At 37.1% G+C, this 14,339-nt stretch overlaps 1 protein-coding gene across 1 annotated transcript; it reads right to left on the bottom strand.

The window, feature by feature from the left end:
• Nucleotides 1–4,804: 4,804 nt before the first annotated feature.
• Nucleotides 4,805–7,932, bottom strand: LOC120090681 (uncharacterized). The gene is made up of 4 exons (XM_039048403.2): nt 7,473–7,932; nt 6,766–6,863; nt 6,601–6,666; nt 4,805–5,789 (listed from the first exon to the last, which is right to left on the bottom strand). Exons 1-4 carry the CDS (start codon nt 7,871–7,873, stop codon nt 5,059–5,061), a joined length of 1,296 nt encoding a protein of 431 aa, XP_038904331.1. The 5' UTR covers nt 7,874–7,932; the 3' UTR covers nt 4,805–5,058.
• Between the last annotated feature and the right edge of the window lie 6,407 nt (nt 7,933–14,339).

The raw sequence follows: 14,339 nt of genomic DNA, 5'->3' as shown, positions 1-14,339 counted from the left end.
GAGGAAAGCTTCCCTCTCAGGCTTGCTTTCCCGGTAGAATTGACCTTTTGCACAGAGCTTCAGCTTCAGGAATCAGAAGAATTCTTTGCTCGGAGACTCACCTTTCAGCCTTGCCTCGTAGTTCTCCCGGATTTACTCTGTAAGTCTCTTCAGACCAGCCTCTCTCCCAGTATCAGTATATTTTTCAGTGAATTTGAGGAAGTTATTTATAGGCAAGACCTTGGCTCTTAGAATTCGTGGTCCCCATTGTATAATTATAGTAATTCCTACAATGGCGTAATGGAAAATTCCTTTCTGATCCATGATCAATCAGTCAAAATTGCACAACAAAAAGCTGTACACTTGTCAGAATCGTCCGCGAATGCGTTGCTCTTCACATCTTTGATCTATCGCTGCATGCGGTGTTATTTTTTATTACCGCATGTGGTTGAAATGCATTGATCACTAAAGCTCTTGATTGATTGTCGCATGCGTCGTCATTGCGTTGATCATCTCTTCGTTCTTGATTGATGGGTGCATGCAATGTAGATGCATTGTACATTTTGCCTTTGAGCCATTAACGCATGTGGTGACCTATTTCCTGCAAAATAGAGACTGAAACATTCTATTTCGCCATTCCAAGTGTTAGTGGGTGCGTTTACGACATTTCATAATTTTTGTATTTCTTAGTCAATTCTTATACTATCGATGCAATTTTTCTCTCTTTTTGCCACAATATCTAAATAAAACAGCATAAATAACTTGTATTTCTACGAGTTATCACCCCCAAGTTGGGTTGGGTTGGGTGGGTAAAAAAAACCTACCCACCATTTGATTCACCAATTATTAAAGAGGTTTATTACCTCATTATTCACATTAACTTACATTTCTCACCTCGTTATTCACATCAACTCTCCCAATTACTCTCCTCCTATAATAATTACCAACTCAACTCAACTCTGCATGCCAAACGCCCCCTAAGTGATTTTTTTTTCTTGTAGCAAATAACACTAATAGTAGAGCTTTTGTATGCGTTGGTCCTCTACATAACTTTGTCTCATATTGCTTCTTCATCTCAACTCTCGATAATGACAGGACAAATGTGTAGAGCTAAACGACATCTACTAATCTAAATAACTTTTGTGTTTGAAAGGTCTGAACGACAACGAATCCGAATGGCAATTGTGGATCTGAATGACTTCAAATGAATCTGAACAACGTTTGTCTTGATAGTTATGGTGGTCGCAAAAACAAATCTAGATAGATTCGATAAATCCAAATAAATTGTGGTCACATGTACTAGTGAGACCCACTGGCCAGATGAATGGCGATAGATCTGGACACGAATGATGGAAGCTATCGAAGGTAGCCAATTTGGCGTCGGTCGACGGTGTCTATAGCAAAGCTAGGACTAGGCAGTGCTGCAATTGCGAGTTACGTACGAGTCTGAAGTGTTGCGTGAATGATCGACTGTTAGTTCTATGTGAAGACAGTGACAAAGTACGATGGATGGAAATCTAGGCGACGTGAACGTGTGTTGTTTGCGCGTTGACAACCTTCAATCGAGGACGACGACTAGTGTTGAGGAGTCACTTGTGCAACTGCTGTTCGCCAAAGATCTGTGCACCCCATAAAGAAAAATCCAAGTGACCTGTGGCTACCTCCATTGTGAAGGAGAGAGAATGAGTGAGGGAAAGAGATGAACGCTAGGTACCCCTTCATAGGATGATGAGAACTAAGTCATGGTAGCTTAATCTTATCTTATCTTTTTTTCCCTCTGATTTTTTACTTATTTCATCAAATCCAAATTTACCCATAAAAAAGAGTATCCCATAGATCACTAACACTATCACTAATAATTTACATCTTTCTTAATTTCTATTTTCATGATGACTGAAAAAAGAACTGAATTTTGGGCATTTTGAAAAAAGTATAGTCGTCAAAGGATTGTTTGAGTCCAACTTTAAATTGTAGAGTGGACTATTATACCCCACTTCATGTTTGGGAGCCAATTACTATTTCAAATATCTCTTTGTTGTATTGTTTACTATTTCTTCCTCATCCTCTCTTTCCCTCTTTGTTACCATATTTAATATTTTTCCACCAAGATTAAAATAGTTTGTACTTTAAACATTAACTATTATAACCCAAAACTAATAGTTTGCATCCCTACTTTAACCCACAAACTATAATAACACACAACTATAATAATCAACTTAGAGCCTCAAATGCCCCTAAATCCCTCCTCAATTTAACACAACTCTACAAATTTAGTTATCTTTGTGTAGAGCGTATCAAATTTACCTCCAAAAACCAAACTTTATAGTGTGAGTGTGTGAATATATATATACCTTCACTTGAAGGAGTAGATGTTTGAACCATCAAGTACAAAAATAAACAATGTTAGAAAGAAGAAATTTTCCAATATGATTTAATTTGATATAATACATTTATCTACCAAGAGTCGGCTGAAGTCCAACATAGTATGCAGCAGAATGCGCACAAGTATATTGTCAAAAAGAACCAATTCCAGAGAGTATTTCCTTATCTTTGTACAAAGAATCATAAGTGACTTTAAGTAACACAGAACCTGCAAAGAAGTAAATAACAAACATGTTTTATTTGATGAATTACTTAGCCGATGGTTTCATATTATCCACACGACGATGATTCTCAAGGGGATCACTCGATGCAGAATGGTAGTGATTATTGCCATTGGTATCAATGGACACTGAAGAATCAGTACATCGCCCATCCATTAACATGCTTTTTTGAGGCTCAGCATCTAGAGAAACCGTTGAGCCTGAAATCTGCGATCGGCTGTCGCGTGAGGGCTTCTCAAAAGCTCTAAACCTTGGATCAGGGCTGGAAGAAGTGCTCTTGATGATTGGTGCTTGGACCATTTAGGGTGTGTTACTTATAAAATTGTTATTAGGCTTCCGCCTACTAGCAATTTCGATAAGGTTTTGACACGCATCCCAACAAATAAAGATTAGATAATTAAAAATTTTCAAAAGTGGCCAACCGGACAGGACCCTTTTGGAATCTTTCTTTTTTGAAAAATATAGGTGGGACAGGACCTCCACTTGACCTTATCTCATCTTAATGGAAAAAGTAATAATAAAACAATAAAGCACAAAGCAATATTAAAGCAATAAAGCAATAAAGGTAGTTAGATGGGATATATCTGTATTATCTTCAAGCACACTTGATAAGATCTTCAATTGATAGCTATTGATGATGTCACCCGGTTTCTCCTAGCCTTGATTGGAACGACTATTGAATATATCTACCGTATTAACTCTTTTGAGACTACGATCCAGGGTCTTACTCTTTCGGCTACCCTACCTATTTTGATTGCCCAATGTAATCCTTATGAGTTAATAGGATATTATAGTCATTTCTCTCACAGTGATCTGTCCGACCTTTCCAATCTTCAGCTAACCGTTGTGGCCGGTGGGTGGTTAATTCACTTAAAAAACATACTATCTCCATCATCTCTGCCTCAAATGTAGGTTCTTTTGAACGACGACAACAATTGCAGATTGATTACACACCTTTGTACAAAAGTGATTTAAATAATTTACATAATTTTAAATTTAAATAAGCATTTTAGTCATCATTTCTTAGACTAATTTTCCTGTGAGTCTAAAAATGGGTCATTGATGTCGTAATCAACGAAGGGGTCATAATCATCTTCGTCATCTTCGACTTCATTATTTACAGATGCAAAAGAATTTGCATCTTCTTGAGTTTCGTCATAGTCTAAGAACTAAAATAAAATCAACGTGTGATTCTACTCCAGCGAGAGAACTCATGATTGAATTTTTCGTCAAAGTACATTATTCATCTTCTTGATGAGATAGATCTTGTAGATGAACATTGGCTTTGAACCAATCTTTTAGCTTTGGCGCTTCTAGGTGAGAGTAGTCATACTTTTTCCACCACTTGATCCTTAGTGCTTTGCTTAAGGCTTTAAAATTTCCATATGGTTCTAGTTGGAAATTCCAACAAAAAATCCACAAAATTTGAAAATATAATGCAAATCTATGCGTCTCCGTGTTATGCCATAAAATCTAGATATTGATCTACCTACATTCAGTTTCTTTGACGTATGGAGAGTCTTTCTTGAGGCACTTAGGAACTCTGCATGTAAGAAAAATCAATTACTTTCAATCTTTGAAGAAAGGGTTAGAAAAACTATTTTCATTTCTTACTGATAATTTCTGGAAGTTCCAGTAAAAAAAATAATAATAATAAAAACTAGGCCATAATGTAATATTAGTAATTCTTTTTCCTTGCTCCCTTTGGAGTACAGAAACTTATACAGGTGATTGTTGGCAACCAGCAAGAGTAGGTCCTGAAAAATTGACATATATATCATAAAGATTTATGTGTAATGTAATTAACAAAATACCAAAATCTGAAGTTTCTATTAATTCTTATCATTCAATTTTTTATTATTTTCTTAGACTTGAAATTTAATTCTTATCATTCAATTTTTAAATCATTCCAAAAATTTTATTGGCAAATTTTTCTGTTGGCACGGCCGTTGATATTTTAGACATTAGTTGCAACAACCGTTTCCGTCCCTCATTTTATCCAAAAAGAGAATCTCCAAATGTTTTTCTTTTTTACTTAATAATAAAAATAATTATTATTATTATAAATTAAAAAAAAAAAAAAAAGAAGAAGAAGAAAGAAAGGTCTCCTAAGATCTGATGGTAGACCATACGATATATAAATGCCTCTAACATTAGTCATTACAAAATTCACTGAATAAGGCTAAATACAAGGAGCATTGCTGCAAGCTTGAAAAAATATATGGCCAAAAGAGAATAACATTCCAAGTTTAGAACAAAGATAAAATTATGAATATTACATCTCATGAATATTTTTTATTTCGTACAAGAATTTAGATCTGATAGGTTTTGAGCATAGGCCCACTCAAAAAGCAAAACTAAACTCATCGTTTATAGCACCAGAACGAATACTCAGTGACCAAATAGTAGGATTTGAGGTAGTGTAAATTCAACCAACGAATTGCGCAACTTTGAGACTTCCCCGATTAGCTGAGGACTATTCTTGTTGATTGTTATGCACACTATTAGACCATCCACCAGCATTAGGTTGTTGCATCCCTCCATAGCTATTCTGTGTCCATGGCTTGCCAGAGTTTGAAGGTCCACCGTAACTGTTTGGCTGTGGTGCTCCCCAATAGTTGTTTGGCTGTGGCCCCTCATAGTTGTGCGGTGGTGCTTCCCCAGGGTTTGGTAATGGTGGCGAATAGTTGCGTGGTGGTGGTCCGTTAAAGTTGTTCGATGGTGGTGGTGGTGGTGGTCCATTCAAGTTGTTCGGTGGTGGTGGTGGCCCGTTAAAGTTGTGAGCTGGTGGAGGTGGCGGTCGGTTAAAATTGTTCGGTGGTGGTGGAGGTGGCGGTCGGTTAAAATTGTTCGGTGGTGGTGATGGTCCATTGAAGTTGCATGGCGGCGGCGGCGGCGGTCTGTTAAAATTGTTCGGAGGTGGTGGTCCTCCCGGATAGTTGCCTTCGGGAGGACTAAAGTTGTTGGGAGGCATACTACTTGGAGCTGGTGGACTTATGTTCGGTCCAGTAGGCTGATTCGGTGAAGCATTTGGAAATTCTCTATTTTGCAAGTTTTCCCTCCTCCTCTCAAAGTTTCTTGACCTATCAAAATTGCGAGGCCTATCATTGCGCCTATTCCTCTCATTTGCTCTAGCATTGTTTCTAATCCATTCCTCATGGTACTTTGGGTCATACGGAACAGCTTGTCCATTTATAAAAGGCTCTCCTGCCAAAAGGTAAAACATACACAGAAAATCAGATAACAGTTCCGTACAACTGCATACTAAAAGGCAAAATAGCTGTAACCTTAAGTGTACCAGCACAACACTATTTGATCAGTTCTCCAATAGGTAAGGGAGACACTACAACAAAAATAGATGTTGGCTTTACAATTGACCCCTAATTGTTTGAAAGTAATACAAGCTCTCCAATTTTGTTCGTCTGATGTGATGACAAGAAACTTCAAGATTAGAGCTTTCATTGAAATGCCCCTATACTGTCAGTCTGCTCAGGAGTGCATTACAATCATTGACGCATTTTTTAGCTTTCCAACATCTTAAGAATGTGACATGAATGAGTCAGGATCCTAAACCATCATCAAGAGCTTCAACTTTTCAAGCAAGTATCTAACATTCCATCCCCTATATAGTCTTGATTTTTGTAAAGAGTAAAGCTACTTACTAACTTAGAATGGCATATTTCTACTTTCTTTTCTCGGAAAAATGTATCATGTATACTTTCATATGATATTGTGAACATTTTAACTTCTAGCAGCTTTAAATTGAAATAAAACCTTCTTCAAGGGAAAAAAAAAGGGAAAAAAAGGGAGAGAGAGAGAGAGAAAAATAAAACCAATCTAGTTAAGATCTCAGCATAGAAACTTGTTTTTGACTCATTTCTGCCTCCTGACGAGGAATATTCAATCAGAACTATTGACCTCTATTTAGAACTAAAGGGTGAGGATGTCATAGAAACAGTAAAATAGAAATTGAAAGAGGTAAAATGTTCATTTGCATACTTAAAAATTCAGGAATTACCTCCATAATCTTTATTCTTAACGTCCAAGTATGAATCCGGAAGGACCCAACGAACCTTAGGTAGCTCTGAGGAGGAAAAGGTACAACTTCATATAATCAATACAAAAGAAAGAAATAACCAAACTAATATAACGAAACAAAAGAAAATAAGACACAAAAGTGTACCTTTGATTTTGTAAGAAAGTTCTTCAGAAACAAGACACCCGAATGCAAAGTAGCATCTGGTTGAAACAGAGTATATTTTCATCCTAGCTTCTTCCTCACTGTAACAACAAGAAACCAAATGAGCAAATGCAGTAAAAACTAATGACTACAAATACCATTTATCACATAGACGCCGATATACTGCAAATTATTCTTTAGAGAAGGAAAGTATAGAGAAAATAGTACTTGTGCTGACCCGGAATTCCATCCAGAATTCTCAAATTTCATCTCTCATTTAAAATTCAGAGAATATGGATAAAGAATCGATACTGATAATGAACCTTTTTTTAAAAAAAATTGATACTGGCGTCATCAGAGACAAACGGTTCCGCTAATCATCTCACATCCTCACATGCCATTTACTTTGAAATAAAAAATATACTTGAATATATTTTACCACGAGAGAAATATTTCAAACATTGGATAAAAACTAAGAAAAATCCCATGTGGAAATGTTACCGTAGATAACACAAACCCAACCCTAGTTTCTTCTCTGCATATGTTTCTTCAGCATCCATTAAAAATGAAAGAACTCACCATTATGTTCTAAATACCAAACTATAATCACTTGAACGCCAAAAGAGACACACGATTAAATGCAATCATCAGGGTAGCCAGACGTTGGGGGAGAGAGAGATAGAATACAATCAACGAAAACGAGAGTTCACCTTCCGACAACCATGGCAAGCGTTTTGATATAGCTGTCTATAATCTCATCCCTCGTGAGATTCTCCTCTGGATTCTCCATGACAACGAGCCAGTGTTCAAAATCACAGCCATCAAGCAATATGGTCTCCTTGGGTGGGCGATTAGACCAGTTAGGATTCGGATCATTAAGAGACGAAGAAGCGGCACGGGTAGCGAACTCCCTCACGCTCGGAGCTGCAGAGAGACAGCGGAAATCAGCGGCGACTACAGCAGCGAGAGGACGGAGGCGGCGCAGAAGGGAGAAAGAGGAGTGAGAGGAGGCAGAGATGGCGTCTCCGGTGGCAGTGAGAAAGGAACGAGAGAACATAGAAGCCAAAATTAGGGTTTTAGGGAGAGAACGAGAGAAGAGCCGAGTCGCCATGGGAGAAGTTGAAGCAAAGACGAGGGTTTTGCCAGGACTTATTCACTCTTTAAAAAGGAAGCTTGTTGCAATTATAAAAATTATATTATTAAAATTCTAAAACTTAGAAAATCAAAATCATCTTTAAGAAAATAAAAGATTAGTTAAAACTTTATTTTTCTTTGAAGAATTCTCTTTTCTAATATTCTTTCCTTTTCCCACGACCTTTTTTTTAAAAAAAAACGAATTACCTTCTCTTGCAGGCCTTTATGACTCGCTCTCCACTATGTTATGAATTATAACCTTTTACTTAGGTCAGATGGCACTTTCAGCCTTTCTAATAAACTCACACTTGGAATGAGATCTCCAACTCGACGACTTTTTCAAATCCCGAATCCAATGTTATCATAATAAAGCGACGAAGAAATTTAAAGAGAGACCCGACGACCCAATGATATTGGGTTGGGAATGAACTCACCAACCCGATTGTTTTTTCGAAGCCCAAACCCGATTTCAAATATGCACCCCGATTGAATAAAATTCAAAACTAAGATGATTACCTTATGACATCGTGAAGTAGTGAATGTCTCAACCCGATGGTGCCTTTTCCAAAGCCCCAACCCGATCGCGACATGGTGCCTTTTCCTTAAGAAAATACGTGATGTATAAATTTAAAAACTTATAAATCTATTCAAGTTCTTTGCTCATTTGTCGACCGTTGTGGACTCTGCATTTTCGTAAGAAGCATCTTCTTAGTATCTTCACTCTTCTCAATCATTGTGGACTCTACATTTTTGTCGTGAAGTCTCTAAGCAGGTTAATCATCGCTTCCCTTTGCTTTCAATTTCCCATTGATCTGTTGGTCATATTTGAACAATTTAATGTTAATAGAATTAGAATGTTCTATTTTGGAGAGTTCCTTTTCGGAATCACGATTCATGAAGAACTAGTCCATATATTTAATGTCCGTTTGTATAAAAGTTGGATGATGAAGTTACATGGGTGCGCAAAATACCCATATTCTTCTAGGGCACATAACTTAGTAATCCTAATTCCTCAGCATTCCTAAATTACTCGCATATTATATCTGTTTGGATGATTTGTAGGCAATATTGTTGGGGTTGATGCCCTAAATCTCATGGATCCTGTAGTTTGTAATTGTAATGTACAAACAGTTTATTTATTTAATAAAATATAAGGTATTTTATTCGACATTTAGTAGCATTAACCCACAAAACCAATAAACAAACATCAAAGGTTATCTTTTGTAGCATAAACATGTGTATAGAGATATACAGGTGGATTGTGTTTAAGTGATATCCTGAACAGTATGTAGTAGATGGATAAGGCTGGGTACCTTATCCTGGTGACACTAAGAATACGACTCACTTTGTAGATGTTACAATTGTTGTAAAGTTCTACAAATGATCTGATCTTAGTCATTAATGTAGAGACATGTGACTGGAGGTGTTATATACAAAAGGGTTTGTATAAGATCGAACCATAAAATGAATAGTCTCATTATATATGTTCGAATGTCTGTCGCGGACCCGAAATAAAAGAAGTTTTTGTTTCACCGATTCAAGGCTTATACCACAAACGCAGTAAAGCGGTAAGATCGAGGTCGAATCCATAGAGAGACTAATGATTAGCTAGGATAATCTAAGAATTCCAAGTAATGGGGGGGTTGGTTGGTTTTGTAAATCAACTAACAAACAATCAAAGAAAACAAGAATGAGTGTGGAAAAAGAATTAAATTCAATCGATGGAAAAACCTTGGGATTAGTATGCATACTTTTTATTTCAATCATCAGGCACTAGTTAATTGTACTAATTTTGTGACCCCTCAACCTATTAGAAAATCTAATAGCCCAATTAGCCAATTTTGATAATAAACCAAACTAGCACTAATTCAATTTAAGACTCTTCCTTTTTAGCAACATACAAATAAAAATTGAATTGCAATACGAAAGAGTTCAATTGTTGAGACATATTACAAGCCGAAAAAGCCATATCTTATAGCATGATTAATTGGGAAATATTATATTAGGGTATACATGGGTTTGACTAGAAAAAGTCTAGACCTTAAACATGCAATTCTAATACGTGCAACTTAATCAATCAATATATGCATAGGCTATGATGATATTGCAAAAAAGAGTTTCGATAAATTAATTTGTCAGATCAATTCATAGAAATTCTATTAAAAATCATTTAAATCTTCCTAAAAGTTTCACAATAATTAAACGATCAACTAGCTATCCTTCAAGAATCAAATCATACTATTAATCCCAAGAAAATTTACCTAACCTCGCATCAACATAACGGAATTACAATGATTAATGGAGAAACGAGGCTAACTATAGGGAAATTACACAATAATTCGACTGAAATTGCTCCTAAAACTGAACTAAACTCTTAAATTTCTTCACACCTTCTGCCGGAACCCTAAATGTTGTATTTATAAGTTTGTTGCAGCGTCGCGATGCTGGGGAAGAGCGTTGCAACACTGCGGCAACATCGTACAGAGTGTTGAGGAAGCGTCACAATGGTGACTTGATGCTCGGTTGCGCGTGTGCGGAGGGGGAAGTCCATCAAAGTCTGTAGCGTCACGAGGCTTTGGGAGAGCGTTGCAACGCTACCCATTCTACCTTATAGCGTTGAGCTAGGGTGTCGGGCTAGCGTTGCGACGGTGGTGTTGTCAATCTTCGGAGCGTGCAACACTCGGAGTAGCGTTGCAATGCTACCCTACACCCTGATAGCACAAAAAATGTGCTATTTTCCTCTTATTTATTCTAGGCCGTTACTATGTTTAATGTGTTTATTTAGTGATTTTACAGGTATTAAGCATCTTGGAGGTAGAATTAGTCATTATGATCTATTCGGGGTTAATTTGGAGCAATTAGGAGCTAATTTGAGCAACTGGGCTTCAAAAGGATGTGAACGGACGAAAATATCCCTGGACGGAGCATTGCAATGCTTAAACGAGCGTTGTGCAATGCCATACGGCAGTAGCTACCTATTTTGGCAAAACAGGGCAGCATTGCAAATCTACAAATTGAAGACGAAAACACTCATTTATACAACACTCGGAGTAGCGTTGCAACACTACCCTACACCTTGATAGCACAAAAAATGTGCTATTTTTCTCTTCTTAATTCTAGGTTGTTACTATGTTTAATGTGTTTATTTAGTGATTTTACAAGTATTGAGCATCTTGGAAGTAGAATTAGTCGTTATGAGCTATTCGGGGTTAATTTGGAGCAATTAGGAGCTAATTTGAGCAACCGGGCTTCAAAAGGATGTGAATGGATGAAAACATCCCTAGACGGAGCATTGCAATGCTTAAACGAGTGTTGGGCAATGCCATACGGTAGTAGCTACCTATTTTGGCAAAACAGGGCAGCGTTGCAAAGCTACAAATTAAAGACAAAAACATTCATTTGTGCAACATTGCAATGTTGGGACGTTGCCCTATATATACGTTTCTTCGCTTTAGGTCAGATTCATTCACCCACCTTCAGCCTTCAGTCGAATTTTCCCTCTATTTTCTCTTCCACTTGTATTTTGAGCATTTCTTTAGTAGTTAATCGAGCAATGCCGGATTATAGCTTCTCATCCTCCATGGGAAGGTAAGGTTTTAGTTTCTTAGTTTAGGGATTTAGAGGAACTCGATGTAATTTCGTGAGATTTCAATTTATTGATGTATACAAACTTGTCTATGGGTTTTAATCCAAATTTACATTAATGAATTGCATGATTTTAATTATTGATTGACACCCAATAATTTTGTTGTGTGATTCTAATGCTTTATGATTAACTTGTAATATTTGACATATAATTATAAGTTAATCCCATTGGAAGCAATAGGTTAGTTAGGCAAAAAAGACTGTTCCTAGCAACCTACAGAAAACTCATATTGATTGTTTAATTAGACGTTGGAAGTTAAACACTCATCTTATTGTAATCCCTAGAACTTAATGCGATTTGTTAATTTGTATGGAGCAGATCGTTTTCTATGCATTTTGATTAATTAGATAATTAGGACCATTGGTTGTAGTACTAGTATGGACTGTCTAGTACTACAAGCGGCAAGTCTTATATGTCTCCACATATATGTTTAAGTTACAATGATAACCTTGGATGTTAGTTTATTGGTTTGTGGTTAATACAACTAAAATATCACATATTTTATAGAAAAAGTGAATAAAAATATCATATATTATTAATCACATAAGAGTTTGTTCATACAATGTTTACAAACTATAGGACTCTACGAGATTTAGGGTATCAACCCCAACAATTAGGACCATTGGTTGGGATTTCAATAAATTAGGCTAAGCATAAACAAGAACTTTAAGTCATAAATTGGTTCGATGATCTAAATTACATTGGGTGAATCTATTCTTCTAAGCTAAGACATCTCGATTAATTGCGCTTCTATCTTTACTTTTTTTGCCCTCTATTTTATGCAATTTCACTTATCAATCCACCCCCCCTCCAATTTATCTCTTTAACTGAAAATGAGCTTCGATGAACAAATCTTCTGCGCTTTCTTGAAGTTCGACCCCGGACTTACCGCTTGTAGTACTAATTAGTATAAGTAGTTAGTTTGGTGATTTATAAATATTATTTGTGTAGCGAGGGTTTACGGGCGACGATAAACTCGACCCTGCTAAATTGGCATCATTGCCAGGGAAGCCAATTAGTTCTTCTTAGTTAGTTTTTAGTTAAAGTTTCTTTTGCTTTAATTTGTTTTTTTTTTTTTTATGTCAGTTAAGCATGACCGGATTTCCAAATCAATCTTGGATGTCCGAAGGTCAAGTTGCAAATTTTGATGATGAGGTAAGTGGTCCTCACCATGAGCTTGCCGAATTGACTTCCATGGTTAGCCAGAAAAGAAGATTGTAGCAAGTAGAGGTATGCAGGAGTTACCTACTCGAGGGGCATCCCACGCAAGCATGCCCGAGGTTGCAGTGGATGCCAGCACCATATGGATTCACCGAGGAGGAGTATTATAGTCCTTGGGACTACGAGCCTCACCATTCTTGGTAGGAGGAGTCCTTTGACCATGGATACTCAGGATGGCAACAGAGCTTTGGCGGCCAAGATTTCACAGCACCACACCAGTTGACTCATGCTCAGTCTTCAGGGTTAGGTAAATCTTTAGAGGCTTTAGTTATAGAGCTTGCTAACAGAGCTTTTAAGATTGAGCAGGACAACCTCTGTAAGCAACAAGAGTTCGAGCGCATCTAGCAGGAGAGTCTTTGTCCCAAGGCAGAGTCTAAAACTAACTTGCAAAGCTTGAGTGACCATGTTGTTCGGCTTGCAACTTCAATTGGGATGTTGGACGAGCCATTACTAGACTGTTCCTTTGACTTTCCAGAGGCCCAGAGGCATGAGGTAGTCCATGTCGACATGGTGGAGCAGCATGAACCACTTCCTGGAGATTTGTGTCCAGGTATGACATTGAAGTTTTCAATTTATGAACTTGCTAATAGTACTCTTCCATTTCAGTAGGATCTTCAAGCTCGACTGAAGGATTGATCACCCTTGTTGCCCAACTGACTGAGGCCATGCAGAGACTGGAGAGCACTCCAGAGTAGTCCATAGTTTGTACCTTCGAGGCCAAGTTCCTTGTGGAGTGCTACTACTCCAGTGATGATGAGGACGTCACCTCATGCTTGTCAATTTGTGAGGTTAAGGAGAATTCTGAGCCTAAATCCGATGAGATCCAGGTGATAGAGTTAGAGGTTAAAAGACCTCACCCTGTTCTGACTTCTGATATTTCGTATATATTCGAGTTTGTTCCCCTAGTCCTCACGAGTCTGTTGAGTCTTTAATTTGTTTAGACTCTTTTGGTTCACTTGAGTCTTTTGATTCTTTCGATTCTTTCCTTTTACCTTTTTTGCCATATACTAAAAAACCCAAATTCAACCTGTCTAGTTCTCTTTGGAAGATGAAAAGTCTTATAGCCTTACCAGGATATATTGACTCATCCAAGAAAGGATTAGAGAAATATGAGAATTTATTTGTACCTTGATAGGGGATATGTCGTGTCGAGCAACTGACGTTAAAAATTTGCGCTTCTTGAAGGCAGTCAGGTTTTAAAATTTTTTTGCTTCTTTTCTTTCTTAATTTTTATTCTCTTTTTATTTAATTTAATTTTATTAGGTTAGATTTTTATTTTTATTTTCAACTTTTAAATTTTAGGGTAGATTTTTAAAATAATAATAAATCGAAAATTAGGTCAAAGCTTCGCGATGCTGCTATCACAGCGTTGCAATGTTGCACGGCAGAACAACATTATAACATTATGCTATAGCACCCCTCTTCACCTTCCTCTTCATTTTTCCTCTCAAACCCGAGCCTCCCTCCCCATTTTCTCTCGATTTCCTTCATCATGTTTCATCTTAAACATGTTTTCCTCTTCATTCCTTCCAATCCTCACGTTTCACCTAGATTTAGAGTTTATTTTTGTGGGTTT

The sequence above is a fragment of the Benincasa hispida genome, chromosome 1 (assembly GCF_027475165.1).
Source record: "Benincasa hispida cultivar pf3 chromosome 1, pf3_genome.v1.1, whole genome shotgun sequence".
NCBI classification, from domain to species: Eukaryota; Viridiplantae; Streptophyta; class Magnoliopsida; order Cucurbitales; family Cucurbitaceae; genus Benincasa; species Benincasa hispida.
The sequence above is the reverse complement of the archived record's forward strand: the minus strand, read 5'-3'. Positions and strand labels throughout refer to the sequence as shown.

What these genes read in the sequence shown, in the direction of transcription:
- LOC120090681 (XM_039048403.2), bottom strand. Translation starts at nt 7,873, where the DNA reads ATGGCGACTCGGCTCTTCTCTCGTTCTCTCCCTAAAACCCTAATTTTG. An exon ending in ACTTTCTTACAAAATCAAAG is followed by an intron (nt 6,667 to 6,765) that starts GTACACTTTTGT and finishes TTTCCTCCTCAG; the next exon opens with AGCTACCTAAGGTTCGTTGG. An exon ending in TAAGAATAAAGATTATGGAG is followed by an intron (nt 5,790 to 6,600) that starts GTAATTCCTGAA and finishes ACCTTTTGGCAG; the next exon opens with GAGAGCCTTTTATAAATGGA.